The 16581-nt window shown below is 38.4% G+C and overlaps 1 protein-coding gene across 4 annotated transcripts in view; it reads left to right on the top strand.

Moving 5' to 3' along the window:
• Nucleotides 1–9817, top strand: part of LOC111159997 (HEAT repeat containing 5A) — a 97126-nt gene extending 87309 nt beyond the window's left edge. For 3 of the 4 annotated variants that reach the window (XM_022522754.1, XM_022522744.1, XM_022522734.1), the window contains exons 34-35: nt 7835–8048; nt 8348–9817. In XM_022522754.1, the coding sequence (XP_022378462.1) occupies nt 7835–8048; nt 8348–8655 (522 nt within the window). In that variant the 3' untranslated portion in view covers nt 8656–9817. The remainder of the gene's footprint in view (nt 1–7834; nt 8049–8347) is intronic. The other variant, XM_022522764.1, reaches the window with a different exon arrangement.
• The last annotated feature ends 6764 nt before the right edge of the window (nt 9818–16581 follow it).

The following is a 16581-nucleotide window of genomic DNA, read 5'->3' as shown; positions in this document are numbered from 1 at the left end:
TAGGAATATGTTTAGGCTTCTGTAAAACAAAGAAGAAGTACGAGACTGAATTTTTTGTTTTTAGGTTTGGAGCAATTTCTGTTCTTAGGGTGACAAAGCCAAATGATAATGTTCTTACTCTTTGCCCCCAAGGATAGAACATAGTTGGAGAAAGATAAAGGACATTTAAAACAAAACAAAACAAAACCTTAATTTGAAATAGGGCATCTTAAAATTGATGTATCTCTAGAACTTACGAGGGACATTTAGTAAGATAACTTGTTTTTATTTTCATTTTTTTAAGGATTTTATTCATTTATTTATTTTAGAGAGAGAGCCTGCTTGCAAGGAGTGGAGGGAGAGGGAGAAGCAGACTCCTCATTGAGCGTGGAGCCTGATACGGGACTCAGTTTTATCACCCTGAGATCATGATCTGAGCCAAAATCAAGAGTTGGGCATTCAACTGACTAAGCCACCCAGGTGCCCCTTAGTAAGATACGTTGTAGCTTATTATAGTGGATTTCCTAAAAAAGAAAGACTTCGCCTGCCTTCAAGAATATGATATGAAATAATGGTACCCATCCCAAAAACAGTGCACACAAGTTAATCTCATTCCTTTAAGACCCCTTCACTTGCTAAATTAACTTCCTATTCCTTTATGCACTGCAGAATGAATTGGTTCCAGGTCAGAAAGACTTCATTTACAATTAGATTTGGGGGAAATTGGCCAATAATATCAAAAGATTTTAAAACATTTCATCAGGGGTGCCTGGGTGGTTCAGTGGGTTAAGCCTCTGCCTTCAGCTCGGGTCATGATCCCAGGGTCCTGGGATCGAGTCCCGCATCAGGCTCTCTGCTCAGCAGGGAGCCTGCTTCCCCCTCTGTCTGTCTGCCTCTCTGCCTACTTGTGATCTCTCTCTCTCTGTCAAATAAATAAATAAAATCTTTAAAAAATAAAAAAAAAAAATAAACCATTTCATCAAATACTGGTAGAACGATATAGGTCAGTGTGAAAAATGCGTAGTTACCATTTAGCCAGAAGGATAGTTAAAGATTTCATGGGCAATACAGAAAGTTATGTAGTTTAAAGAACAAATAAAACTTAGTTCTTTTAATAGAGAACATTCAGTTTTCCTAAGCAATCAAAGACTTGATAAAGGCAATTTGAAACGTGAGAAATTATTTTGATAATATTCAGAATCTTTGTCTTCTAGGTATATTATTTTAATAAGGCAAAGAAAAACCTTTTATAATCTTTTATCAAGAGGAGACCAATAATCCAAGAAAAATTTGTCTGTTTAACAGAGAGAAAACCAAATTCTAATTTTGTATCAGTGTGTTTATGATATTAAAGCTCATTTTCTTTTTTTTAGTTACATAAATTTATTCTCATCTTAGGTAGCTTGACCATGAATAAAATTCCTTTCCCAAAATCCCTTTCCACAAACCTACAACTTTACTTTTTGTACTTCCAGATTTTGTTGTCTATTTTTCCCCTTTCCCATTATGAAATAACCAACCTCACTTTAGGACAAAATTATTTTCTTTTCCCTCAACAAAATTGCATCTACATCCCTCGTTCTTTCATTCTTTCTCTTACTGAAACACACATCCTGCTTTGCCAGGATACAAAGATGATTCTGTTACCCATCGATGGATCACAGCCACTAACTCAGGAAACAAGTGGTTGAGCCCTGGCATGCTGCCGAGGCCAACTGCACCATTCCTAGGAATCCCAAGGGGGCTGAACAAATGAAATGCATAGCTCCTGGCTGGGTTTACCAACACTGTTACCAAACAAACTCAGATAAACTAATCGCAAGAGAAGCCAATCACTCAAGAGACAAGGGTTTGAAAAAGAGAATTGGAGAGCTTTATTTTGGGGGCCAGCAGCCAGGGGAGGTGGCTCAAGCCTTGACAACTGACCTCTCTGCCAACAAATGGACACCTAGAGTTTTATAGGGAGAGGTTCGGAGAATTCATGCCAAGAGCAGGCAGCACTGATCATAGGAAAGAGTCTATATGTATTCTGCAAGTGATCATGGACAGGGAAGGGTATGGGGTGTGGTCTTCTAGGCATTTCTTTGATATCAGGGCTTTTCTGGCCTGGTAGTTGGAATGTTCAGGTCATTGCAAAACGTCTTCCATCAATGTCTCAAGAAAGTATAATAAGAAATAAGAACAATGGGTTTCAGTTATGGCATGAATTAAGCAGTCTTGTCTATTTCTGGTCTTAACTTTGGGGCCTATGCTTGAGTTAGAGGACTTGCTGACAATTACTTCTAGTAGTTTAGTTACATACATGAACATTTTTAACCCTTAGAAACCTTAATTTCTTTTTTTTAAGATGTGTTTACTTAAGGTTTTGTTTATTTATTTGAAAGAGAGAGCATGAGCAGGGGGTGGGGGCAGAAGGCAAGGGAGGACTGAGTAGGGAGCCCCACACAGGGCTCAGTCCCAGAGCCCTGGGATCACAGCCCAAGCCAAAGGCAGACACTTAACCAACTGAACCACCCAGGAGCCCCTTATTTATTTATTTGAGAAAGGGAGAGAGAACATGTGTGTGCTTTGCGGGGGATAGGGCAGAGGGAAAAAGAGTCTCAAGCAAACTATGCATCAAGCGTGGAGCCTCACCAGGACTCAGTCCCATAACCCTGAGATCATGAACTGAGCTGAAACCAAGAGTCAGACCCTCAACCCACTGTGCCACCCAGGTGCCCCAGAAACCTTAATTTCTAATGGAAAACTAAGTAAACAACTATGAACTGTTATACCAACGTTCTTGAGATTGACAAATTTATGAATACATTTCGTAATTTCTAAAAATATATCCTTCCTCAGTATATTTTTCACTGGCAAACCAAACATGTTTACTAATAGACCCAACTATCTTAAGTTTCTTGGTAATAAACCAAAAATAGATAAACCTATGTTTAGTAATTAATGTTTCAGTTTTTTATTTTAATTGGAAATGATCCAGATATTAATGAATACCCATCTTTCAACTTACCTCAGTATAATTTTAAAGTTTTAGGTTACCAAAAAGATTTTTGGAAACTATTTTTTTAAATAAGATTTTATTTATTTGACAGAGAGAAACACAGTGAGAGATGGAACACAGCAGAGGGTGTGGGAGAGGGAGAAGCAGGCTTCCCACTGAGCAGGGAGCCTGATGCGGGGCTCAATCCCAGGACCCTGGGATCATGACCCGAACCAAAGTCTGGTGACTAACGACTGAGCCACCCAGTCGCCCCATGGAAACTATTTTTAAGTAAACATACAGATGCAGACAGGCCAGGTCTGAGGACTCTTCAGAAGCATCCTCGGCTTTTCACAGAATAGAAATCAAACAAGCAAAAAGGAAAAGCAAACAGAATTTATTGAAGACATAGAGCAGATACAAACAGAGCATCTGGGAGACTCAGAAAGTAAAAGGAAGGGCCTCTGGGTGTTGATTGGGCATCTGCCTTTGGCTCAGGTCATGATCCCAGGGTCCTGGGATCGAGCCTTGAATCAGGCTCCCTCCTCAGCAGGGAGCCTGCTTCTCCGTGTGCCCCTTCCCCCAACTCATGCTCTCTTGTTCACGCATTCTCTCTCTCTCTCTGTCTGAAATACATAAATCTTCAAAAAAAGAAGAGAGAGAGAGAAAGGAAAAGGAGCATGAGTCTCATTTTTGTAGGGGATCAGGAATTTTACTGAAAATGGTGGTCTGTTGTATGTGTCTCACACATCCAGGAACTGGTCAAACAAGGATTGAGTGCTCAGCTGTCTTCCTAAGTTACTTAGACCCTCAAGTCAGGGATCTTGGCATCAAAATTTTGGAATCAGTGCTCTTAGAGAATATTCATGACATTTGTGATGGCCCTGCCTGGTCACTCCTTAGAAGTTTGCAAGCAAAGAGCTTTCATTTTAAAGTTTGAACCATGAGATAGGTATAATGATACAAAACTCACTAGTTGATTAAAGAGCAGTTGGATCCAGATTGTGTTTCTAAAGTATTTATTTAAATTCCAGTTAACACACAGTGTTATATTAGCTTCAGGTGTGCAATATAGTGACTCAACAATTCTATACATTAGTCAGTGCTCATCATGACAAGTGTATTATTTAATTCCCTTCATCTATTTCACTCAACTCCCATCCACCTCCCCTCTGTTAACCATCATTTTGTTCTTTATAGTTAAGAGTCTGTTTCTTGGTTTGCCTCCCTCTTTTTTTTTCCCTTTGCTTGTTTGTTTTGTTTCTTATATTTCACTCAGCATAATACTCTGTAGCTCTACCCATGTCATGGCAAATGGCAAGAGTTCATTCCTTTTTATGGCTTAATAATATTCCACTGTAGGGACGCCTGGGTGGCTCAGTGGGTTAAGCCGCTGCCTTCGGCTCAGATCATGATCCCAGAGTCCTGGGATCGAGTCCCACATCGGGCTCCTTGCTCAACAGGGAGCCTGCTTCTCCCTCTGCCTCTGCCTGCCACTCTGTCTGCTTGTGCTCACTCTCGCGCTCTCTCTCTTTCTCTCTCTGACAAATAAATAAATAAAATCTTTAAAAAAAAAAAATATTCCACTGTATAGTAATTCATTTTTTTTCTTAAAGTAAGCTCCACACGCAGCACGGAGCCCAGTGCAGGGCTTGAACCCACAATTCTTGAGATCAAGACCTGAGCTGAGATCAAGTCAGATGCTTAACCAGCTGAGCCACCCAAGCACCTCTCCCTTTTTTTATTCTTATTTTTATTTATTTATTAGCACCAAGCAGGGGGAGTGGCAGGCAGAGGGAGAAGCAGACTCCCTGCTGAGCAAGGGAAACCCCCCCCCCCCCCCCCGGACCCCCCCCCCAGGCCCCCGGGACCAGGCCCCGGCCGGAGGCCGATGCCTAGCCAAACGGGCCCCCCCAGGTGCCCCCACCCTCCCCTTAAAAAAAAACCCACAAAACTGGAATTAGGGATAAGAGTTCTTAGAGAAAACCTGGTAAAATATTTACATCTCAAAGGCAAAGGACAGAATGCAAGTTCCTCCAGCAAGGACTTTTGTTCCCATTGGCCTGAATTTTTAACAATACTTATAAGCCTTTTGAGATAAAAAGTGAAGGTTTTAGGATTGCTAAAAAGGACTGGTGGATTTCGAATTGTTTCTGGAGCCTCATTTCTGTTTTTGCCTTTAATTCCTCAAGAATTGGTTTGCTGTTTTTTTTTTTTTTAAGATTTTATTTATTTATTTGACAGAGATCACAAGCAGGCAGAGAGAGGAGGAAGCAGGCTCCCTGCTCAGCAGAGAGCCTGATTTTGGTGGGGGAGGGGGCTCAATCCCAAGACCCTGGGATCATGACCTGAGCTGAAGGCAGAGGCTTTAACCCACTGAGCCACCCAGGCACCCCTGGTTTGCAGTTTAAAAGACTCATAGGTTGGGCCCCTGGGTGGCTCAGTTGATTGAGTATCTGCCTTCAGCTCAGGTCATGATCCTAGCCCTGGGATCAAGTCCTGAGTCCATCTCCTTGCTCAGGTGGGAGGCTGTTTCTCCTTCTCCCTCTGCCTGCCGCTCCCTCTGCCTGTGCTCTCTCTTTGTCAAGTAAATAAATAAAATCTTTAAAAAAAAAAAAAAAAAAAGACTTCATAGGTTGACCTACCTGTATAACTACATTATCTCCAATTTTTTCTTTATATCTGAGACATTGTCAACTAAGATATCAAAAGATTACTGTTTTTGATTTAGAGTTGTATGTCTTGGAATATTTTAGTGGGTACAGAGTTTCATTTTAGCTTAAGGAAGGAATCTTAAAAAAAAAAAAAATTGCTATCAAGCTCTGAAAATCAGCTTCCAGTTCGACCAAATTTTGACCATAGACTCACTTTGGGAATATAGTTACTTGAGTTCCCTTGAATTCAAGAGTCATCCTCAAAGAGGTTGCAAAAGGTGTTTTATTTTTCTCAATCTGTTGGTTACTACAGACAGAGATCTGGAAGAGTGGACTCTGATAAGGATTATCATCCTTAGCTGGCTTCTTCCAGTTTCCCCAGGATCACATGTGCAGTCCTGAATAGGATTTACATAGAAAATGTAGCTCTAGTGTCTACCAGAATTTGGTGTGAGGTTTTCCATTAATTTTAATTTTAGTTTCCCTTGTCTATTTAAAGAATAATAGCCATGTACCAGAAATTCCCTCAGACTCTTTTCTGCTCTGGGAGAGGCCCATATGGGACCTTCCTTCCAAGGTAGATATGGAGGCATTCAAATAGGTGTTGGAGGATTTTTGCAAAACCTTTGAGAACAATCTTTTTTCCAGTATACCAGTTAATTAGAAATAAGATACCAGTTTCTGGGCCAGTGTTTTGATGATGCACCCCCAGAGGGCTGCAGTGCAAGAGGTATTGTTTTAGATAACTTTTTTGTCTAATTTTTTATTCCCTTTTTGCAATGAAACTTTCAATGAAACTATTTTGGTACCTTAAAGCTTCTGGAAGTTTCTCCATAACAACTAAAATAGGTATCCCATTCTCTTTGATTTGGGAATCCTTGCTTTTAAGCATACTTCTTAAATAAATGACCTTGTCTAATTGGCACTTTCTCCATAATGGCCATTGTAATTCTAAGTTGCCTTTAGTAAGATTTTGCCATTCTATTAGGTCTTAATAGCTACAGAGACTATAGTTCTCAGACATAAAATAAGCAGGCATGCCAAAAGGTGGAGTGCTCAACTTTTTGGAATTTAAGAATCCCATTTCTTTAACTCTTTGGGTCTCTCAGAGCCAAACTAATACCTAAGAGGGTTGTGCTACTGGGTTGGGGATTGCATGGTGTTTTATGGTGTGCTTTGTTGCATGGACATTTTCTTGAGGTTGGTGGTGGGTAATCTGTGTCAGTCTAACCCATTCTGTGACCAGCTTATCCTAGATAGGAGTCTTAGGGTCAGGTAGCAAGCACTCTGACAGTTTTTATGTACTTACTCTATCAGTGCCCACCAATTTTGCAGCTTTTTGGCTTCCTCGATTTCCACCTGCTGTAGCCTTTACTTCATGTGCACATCAACATACCAGGAGTGACCAAAGAGATGTTATTGCAGTCTGGCCAGTAGAAGGCCTTATGTGCAACACCAGCAAGTCCCAGTGTAGATGTGGGGGCTGGGGAAAGAACTGAACCCAACAGACCCCAACAAATAGGGACTGGAGACTGGGATTCCACACAAATGGAGAACGGCTGATGGAACCACCAGTCCACATCTGTGTTTCTCCTTAACTCCTGAAGCCTTCAGAAGTTTCCTTTGGATCCCATCACTGCTACCAAATCTGTCAAGGAACAAAATTCACCTGAGTAAATTTTAAAGCTCTTATTGGCTTTATTCATGAATTGGGCAGCATCCCATATACCAAATAGAGAGGAGCTCTGAAGAGCTGTACAAAATCAAAGATTTATAGACAGAAAGAGGAAGGGCAAGGAAATTACTAGCAAAGAGTGGATTGTTTGAGGCAAAGCTACCTTCCTTAGGGGGATAGCAGGGGTCTGTCTAGCAGAACACCTCACTAGTGCTGACCAGGTAATTGCAGATTGACTGGTTTAAGATTCTAGTCCTGGGAGAGATTGAAACTGTAATTAAGTTGGGTATTGAGTTCTGGTTTGGTAACCTGGGCTTTGCCCGGTGACTCCATTTTGGGCTCTTGTCCCTCTTTTAACAACTGTTAGCACTTGGATTTCCACAATTAAAAATAAATTAGAAATTAAATGCCTTTTTTAGAGATTTCTTTTTAAAAAGGTTCTAATTCACAATTTTTATTTCCTTTTTTTAAATTTACATTACAGTCTGCATATTAATATAAATTTGTATTTATAGTTTATACTGTTTTTGTCTCTTACCTAATTAGGTACAAATCAAGACCTATCAACTCCTACTTTCCGTTTTTCAGTATCCAAATCCAGCTGTTTCCTACCCATACATTTACTCTTTAGTATCCTCTATTGTGGAAAAACTGCAGGAAATAGACCAGAGAAAGCCTGAAGACACTACTGAGCTTCAGATCTTTCAAGAAGGCATAAAGGTCTTGGAAGCACTGGTAGCCATTGCTGAAGAACAGCACCGTAAGTGTCAGCACTAAATTCATACTAAATAAGAATCCGTCCCAAATCGGAAATTTAATGTTATTTTAAATGTAAAATTTTCAGTTAGTCACTTAACATTGTATTTCCACATTCATTGAAAGGCAAGTGTTATTAATTGCAAGTATTGATATTATTGAGTGTTAATTTGAGAGATTAGAAGGATCCTTTTTCCCCTTCTGTGGGAAAAAATGTATACAGATAAGTGAGTTTACAGCTGTATATATTAAACATTTACAACCTTCAATCCAGGACTTAAAAATCATTTATTTACTTAACAGGTTCTCAGCTGGTGGCCTGTCTTCTGCCCATCCTCATTTCCTTCCTTTTGGATGATAATGCTCTGGGATCAGCAACTGCTGTAATGAAAAATTTACATGACTTTGCTTTGCAGAATCTCATGCAGATTGGGCCTCAGTATTCATCAGTTTTTAAAAATGTAATGGCTTCTTCTCCAGCCCTGAAAGCCCGCCTTGAGGCTGCTATCAAGGGCAATCAGGAAAATGTCAAAGTCAAGATACCGACATCTAAACATACTAAGAACCCTGGAAAGAATGCAAGCATCCAATTAAAGACCAATTTCCTCTGATTCCTCTGTTTTAATAGTAAGCACCTTAATAAAATACTTGATTATTTCCTTCTCTTTGGGGACAAAAGTGACATTTTAGACACAAGTGCACTTGGAGGTCTGGTTGATTGTCTTAAACAGCTGTGACTTTTCAAAGTAATATCAAACTTAACATTTTTTATGGGTGTTTTTTTTTTTTTTCAATTTAATAAAATCACAGAGCTCTTGCCAGGAATTTCAAGAAAGTGCTAAAAAATTGAAGTTACTTAACAATCCAGGAGCTTACTTAAAATCCAGTCTGCTTTAGAAATGAAATGGCTTTCTTCTGACAGTCCATACACACATGGTGTACTTAATACTTTGGTAGATAGAGATTGATTCTAAATTATCTTCATTTATATTGTATCCTAATTGCTAATTTAAAATTCTGCCTTATTCAGTAATTATATTAAACTTTCTTGTATTTCTCAGACAACATAATGATTGGAAAGATATTTAGGAAGTTGGTTTAGAATTATCCAATAAATAGTAGTACAAGTTAATTACAGCTCTACAGTGTGACTTAAGATCTGGTGTCTTTAAATATCATGGCTTTTCACCACCTTTTGGTTTGGTTTGTATTGGGTTCACGAAATGGAAATTTTACTTATTTTAAATAGAATAGGACATTTCCACTTCAGTTTCTCACATGGATTTTCTGTTACCTCTACTTCTGGTAATTTTGTTTTCATTTATGACAGACATTCATACTAATGAGTTTAATTCGTATTTATATTCAGGTCAACTATGGATTTATATAAAACAACAAATTTAGATCATCACCACATGCAAGTATGTTTTTTTATTGTGAAACATATTTTAATACAGAAAAAAATCTAATGATAGAGTCATATTGGTTGAAAAAATATTTTTTAACTGTTGGTAATCACTGACTCTCCTTCCACTTCAGTGTTATATGTATTAATCAAGCACTATGTCACAACATAGCATTTCCCTGTTAAAAAATTAAAAACTGGAGTGATAGAGGCATGTTCCGAATTGAGAAAACACTTTGAGTCAAGCAGGAACAATGTGATATACTCTATTTTATTATGTTTGTATATAAATACTCTTGTAAATTGTTCAAAATGAAAACACTTGACAAATCTAACACTACAATCAATTTTTTTAATTTACATAAATAAAGCTAATTTTCTTTATCATTCTTGTATTTGAGATTATTTTGCCCACAAAAGATGGCTGGTTAGTCTCACAGATTCTAGAAAATCAATTCTGTGGAGCAAATAACATACCTTCTTTGTAACTTGGCATTTTTCTCAGATGAGCCCTTTCTTTGGAGCATTCTTTGCAATGGTTTGGACTCTATCTTCCTAATTGTCTCTGCAAATTTGAGTATACACTTCTTGCTGTTTCCTTCATCTGAATGCCCTTCTCTCTATTGTATCTGGCAAACTCCCATTTCTTGTAAGCTGGTTTAAATGTCAATTCCCCTTGTTAACTCTCCTTAACACTTCTTACCCTCCTCTTACACCAATCAAATTTATCTGCTTCCTCACCTATGTCCCTGGAGTACTTTACACATTCTTCTATGCATGGAACCTCACATTGCATTTTGATATCCCCCTGTTAGTCCACCTCCTCAAAGGGGGAATTTTGTCTTGTAACTGCCTTTGTGGCATCAACTAAATACTTAATCACTGTTGAACTGCACTGATACAGGATGGATTTGAGCTCAGAAATCTCCTTTGTCAAGGCAAATGGGTTATTCTCAGGGTAGAAATTATTAATTTGATTTTTGAGTTCTTTGGTCTGTTTCATTTAGTTTGTACTTGAACATTAAGATGTCTTCTCATCATTTAGTGATATAGTTTCCTGAATTGTTTGGGTTAGAGGTATTACATGAATGTCAGTAGTTAGGAAATAATATGTCCAGTGTCATGGAATTAGGAACTTTGAGTTACGCACTATCTTAAAGCCTTTTTTTTTTTTTTAGAGTATCACCTTGTTTAAAACAACACTGAATTAGTAAATATATTCTTAATGATAAGGAAATTAAGGCTTAATAGCTGGTATTCAAACCTATCTTATTCAAACCAGCATGGACCCTGCTGGAAACAAAACAAGTACTCTGGCAGTCCTGATTACATCAAGGGATAGCTTTTCTCTTTCTCCAGTGTTCCAATTCCCTCGGGAGCCTTCCTCACTGCTTACCTAAGATGTTTGCAGTTGTATTTCTCCAAATTGCCACAAGAAGCTTTCTGATCAATAAGCAAAATGTTTTGTTTTTATTACTGTTTTTGTTTTAAATTGTGTCCTCCACAGTTTGCATGGGAATAGACTATATGATTAGGTATTGATGATTAAAGTTTTGATTTGTTTTAAAGGTTAATAATCTGAAAAATACATCAAAATTTATATCTGCTTTTATTTTAAAGAGTTTCCAGTTGTGATAAAGCTGATGCACTTTAACCAGCTTGGTTAGTAACTTGGCTGAAACAAAGTGGTAATGTCTTGAGCTTTTATATTTCTAAGGGAAGAAATAGAGACACATTTACTATTTGAGTCCCATTCTTTTTAATCTAATGCCTAAAAGCTTATTTAGGAAAGACCTAAAAAAATAACATTGGATATAACAGATTTCTATTAATAGAGTATTGAAGCAAAATATTACTTCTATAAAACAGACTTCAAAATTAACCTTAAAGGGAACATCAAGGCACGTAAATAAATACAATAAGTCCTGTAAAGAGTTTTTAAGTATAGGAGCACCTGACTGGCTCAGTTGGAAGAGCATGCAACTCTTGATCTCGGGGTTCTTAAGTTTGAGGCCTACACTGGGTATAGAGTACTTAAATAAATAAACTTTTAAAAAAAAAGGTATAAGCATAATGCTGTGGGAGCCCAGAGAAGACGACCAAGGCTTCCAAGATGAACTTAATTAATCCATGGAATATCATAAAATACAGGCTTAGAAAATAGTTCTTACTTGAGAGAATGCAAAACCTGAATGGTTCTTCAGAACAATAATTTTGAAAAGAATTTCCTCTATGCTGTATCCTAAAGAATTCCCTTTGTCTTTTTATTATAACTTTAGGACCAAGGTAATTACATATCTTGCATTTTCTCCATCAGCTGAATATGCTTTCCTCTTTACAAATAACTTGTTAACCTTGGGAATACCTCAATTTATCAGGAGAATTTTACCTCTATGTTTGCTAGAAATACAGTTCTCTAACTCCTTGCTGTCTGACACTAATCACCCACCAATTAATTAATTGTGTCTGTGTTGACTTCTTTTTTCTTTTTTCTTTTTTTTTTAAGATTTTGTTTATTTATTTGAGAGGGGGAGGGTCAGAGGAGAAAGCAGACTCCCCGCCAAGCAGGGAACCTGATGCAGGACTCAATCCCGGGACTCCAGAATCACTACCTAAGCCAAAGGCAACCGGCCAATCAACTGAGCCACCCATGTGCCCGACTTTTCTGTTTACTAGTCTGTTTAACTAATGCCTTCCTGTGCTTTTAACTTTGAGGAAATGGGAAATTTTATGTTGTTTTGATGATATCCAGTACAGAACACAAATACAATCCCAAGTTCTGTATATTTAAAGAAACTAGCTTTCTTTCGTTGCATTTCTGTTTGGGTAGGATTCCTGCTGACTTTTCTCTTTGAGGCACTATAAAATGATGATTCCTGGGGCACCTGAGTGGCTCAGTGGGTTAAGCCTCTGCCTTTGGCTTGGGTCATGATCCCAGGGTCCTGGGATGGAGCCCCGCATCCGGCTCTCTGCTCGGCAGGGAGGCTGCTTTCCCCTTCCCCTCTGCCTGCTTCTCTGCTTACTTGTAATCTTTCTTACTCTGTGTCAAATAAGTAAATCTTTTTTTTTTTTTAAATGATGATTCCACAGGCTATTTGGGGAAAATTCTTATTACTTGATAGCCATTCTTCATATATATTCACATATCATTCCTTAAATAGGTAATATATCCCCAAAAAACCTTATTTTTTGAAAAATTCTAACTATTTTTTTAAGAAATTAGGCCATTGCTGCCAGTTAAAAACTAATACTGACAATGTTTTGCTTAATGGGATCAGAATTTAATCACTTTTTTTCTGGAAAAAATATCTAGAGGCACAAATAACTTGATTAGCAAATATGTACATTCCCACCCGTATCAGAAGTAATGGATTGCTTTGTAAAATAAAATATTCTAAGAAGGAACAAAAGTGATATTTTTTAAAGCAATTCAAAGTACGCCAATGACACCGCAAGAATAGTTTTGTTAGTACAATTACTGGAGGTAATGTAGTGAAGTGCAGGTAGTGGAGTGGCCTTCCCTACTGGAGGTAGTGAAGTGGCCTCAGAAAAAAGAAATGCATACACAGCCAAAACAGAGGCCCACTACTAAACAACGAGGCCTATAAACCCCAGTATTTCTCTCAGTTTCTGATCTTAACAAAGCTTTGGGCCTCATATTTTATAATCAAATGCTGGAGGAATGCTCTCCACTGATTGGTCTTCCCATACCTTTTCTCCCTTGTATCAGGCAGTTATTAGAAACACATCTTCTAGGCAATTGTTTGAACACAAAAATGTCTTAAAGGTAGATTTTCTAAGTTATGAAAATGCTTTTGTTTCAGCAGTCAACAGACCTACTGTAAGTCAATATCGAATGAAAAGTGGTTAGACAATGTACTTCCTATTCTTCAGTCCTGTGCGTTCTCCACTCAGGGTACTCTGCCATTTGCTACATTTTTCATTGCAGATGTTTTTTTCTTTTCACTAGTAATGTGACCATTCTGATTTCTCAGTGTTGTATCAAAAATGTTGTAGAATTGTCTACAATATGAAGATGTTTCCTTAGTTGTTTGATTAATACTCTTAACATGTACTGGGACTTCCAGAAATCACCTTAGAACCTGTCTCTGAACAAACACACACCTAAATCATTTACAACAATTTGGAACTATTTTAAAAGGCTGGGAGTTTCCAAGTTCTTCCTTGAAAACCTGTCTAGCATATCTCATTATGTTAGTTTCATAATCATCTTCTGTAATCATTTTAAAGAGCTTATTTTTCAGTGGTTTCTTCACTATGACACCTTAAGCACTAGATAAAATGTAGGTAAGTTGGACTTGATCAAAACTAAAAATTTGATGCTTCAGAGACAACCACCAAGAAAGTGAAAAGATAATCCACAGAATGGGAGGGAAAGTTTTGCAAATCCTCTTGATCCTAGTATCCAGAATATATAAAGAACTCTTTGAACTTAACAATGAAAAGAAAATTTAAAATTGGGCAAAGGATTTTTTTTTTTTGAGATTTTTTATTTATTTATCTGACAGAGATCACAGGTAGGCAGAGAAAGAGGAAGGGAAGCAGGCTCCCTGCTGAGCAGAGAGCCCGATGCGGGGCTAGATCCCAGGACCCTGGGACCATGACCAGAGCTGAAGGCAGAGGCTTTAACCCACTGAGCCACCCAGGCACCCCGGGGCAAAGGATTTAAATGTGCCTTTCTCCAAAGAAGATATATAAATGGCTGATATACACATGAAAAGATACTCAACATCTTTGGTCATTAGGGAAATGCAAAGCCACAGTGAGAGACCGCTTATATCCACTGGGATGGCTATGATCAAAAAGATAACAACAGGGGCACCTGAGTGGATCAGTTGGTTAAGTGTCCGACTCATGATCTCAGCTCAGGTCTTGATCTCAGGGTCGTGAGTTCGAGCCCCAAATTGAGCTCCAGACTTAAAGAAGGCGTTGAGTTAAGTAGGACGTTTAGCCTACTTAAAAAAAAAAAAGACAATAGTAAGTGCTGTAGAGGATGTGCAGAAATCAGAACCTTTGTACATTACTAGTGAGAATTAGTACATCTGTTTTGGACAACAGTTTGGCCATTTCTCAAAAAGTTCACTATAATTATGATATGATCCAGCAATTCCAGTTCTAGGTCTGAAAAAATTAAAAACAGTCACACAGGGGCACCTGGCTGGCTCAGTCTGTAGAATGTACAGCTCTTAATCTCTTGAGTTGTGAGTTCAAGCCCTACAATGGGTATGGAGCTAAACTTAAAAAAAATTTTTTAGGGGTGCCTGGGTGGCTCAGTGGGTTAAAGCCTCTGTCTTCAGCTCAGGTCATGATCTCAGGGTCCTAGGATCGAGTCCTGCATCTGGCTCTCTGCTCAGCAGGGAACCTGCTTCCTCCCTCCCTCTCTGCCTGCCTCTCTGCCTACTTGTGATCTCTGTCTGTCAGATAAATAAATAAAATCTTTAAAAAAAAAAGTTACATTAAAAATGTACATGAATATTTATAGCATAATTTTTGATAATACCCAAAAGTGGGAACAAGTGTCCATCAACTGATGAATGTATAAATAAAATTATATATATTGTCATACAATTGAATATTATTCAGCCATAAAAAGGAATGAAGTGCTGATACATGTTATAATGTAGCTGAATCTTATTATTATCTGATTCCATTTACATGAAATGTCCATTTACACAAAATGCCTATGAATAGCCAATTTTTTTTTTTCAAGATTTTATTTATTTGTCAGCACAAGCAGGGGCAGCTGCAGGCAGAGGAAGAAGCAGGCTTCCCACTAAGCAAGGAGCCTGATGTGAGACTTAATCCCAAGTCCCGGGGATCATGACCTGAGCCCAAGGCAGATGCTTAACCAACTGAGCCACCCAGGTGCCCTGAAGAGGCAAATCTGTACAGACAGAAAGTAGATTAGTGGTTGCCAGGGGTTGGGGAGGGTTGAGGTTGGGGAGTGCTAATGGGTATGGGGTTATCCTTTTGGAATGAAGAAAATGGTCCTGAACTAGTGATACTGGCTCCACAATCTTGTAAATATATTAAAACCCACAGAATAGTACACTGTGAAAGGGTGTATTGTGTGGCACAAGTCTGTTATGGGTTGAATCATATCTCCCAAAAAGATGTTGAAGTCCTAACCCCTAGTACCTCAGAATGGGACCTTATTTGGAAATAGGCTCATGGCAAATGTAAGTGGTTAAGATAGTTAATAATTATCATATTAAGTTAGGGAGGCCCTTAATCCAATTTGATTAGTGTCATTGTAGGAGAGGAGAATGCTGTGTGAAGACACAGAGGAAAGATGGACCTGTGAAGATGGAGGCAGAGACAGGCATTACGAGTTATAGAGGCCAAGGAATGTCTGGCCTTACTAGAAGCTTGAAGAAGCGAGGAAGGATCCTCCCCTAGAGGCTTTGGAGGAAGCATGGCCCTGCCAACACCTTGATTTTGGGTTCTAGCCTTCAGAACTGTGGAAGAGTAAGTTTCTGTTGTTTTCCTTATTATCCATAGTGTCACTTTCCAGTGTTTCAGTTATGCAGGTCAACAAGGGTCCAGCAGCAGATGATCTTCCTAAGCATAAGATCAACAGGAGCCTGACGATGTGTCGTAACATCCGTGTTATTGACCATGTCACTTCATCCCATCAAATAGGCGTTTTATCATCTCATGTCATCACAAGAAGATGAAGTTCAGTACAATTAGATATTTTGAAAGAGACCACATTTGCATAATTTTATTACGATTGTTCTATTTTACTATTATTGTTAATCTCTTGCTGTGCCTAGTTTATAAGTTAACTTTATCATAAATATATGTATATAGGAAATATAATACACATATAATATATGTGTATAGGAAAAAGGATAGTATCTGTAATATCCACGGTCTTAGGCATTGACTAGGAGTCTTAGACCTTATCCCCCACAGGTAAGGGGGAACTATTGTAGTGATATTTTGTTACAGTAGCGCTAGAAAACTCATACAGACTTATTTCTGAAAATTTTTTTTAAGATTTTATTTATTTGACAGAGTTTACAAGTAGGCAGAGAGGCAGGCAGAGGGGGAGAGGGGAAAGCAGGCTCCCCACTGAACAGAGAGCCTGATGGGGAACTCGATCCCA

This window comes from Enhydra lutris, unplaced genomic scaffold (assembly GCF_002288905.1).
Source record: "Enhydra lutris kenyoni isolate GAN:26980312 unplaced genomic scaffold, ASM228890v2 scaffoldscaffold4, whole genome shotgun sequence".
NCBI lineage: Eukaryota > Metazoa > Chordata > Mammalia > Carnivora > Mustelidae > Enhydra > Enhydra lutris.
Note: the sequence above shows the minus strand (reverse complement) of the source record. Positions and strands in the feature narration are given on the sequence as shown.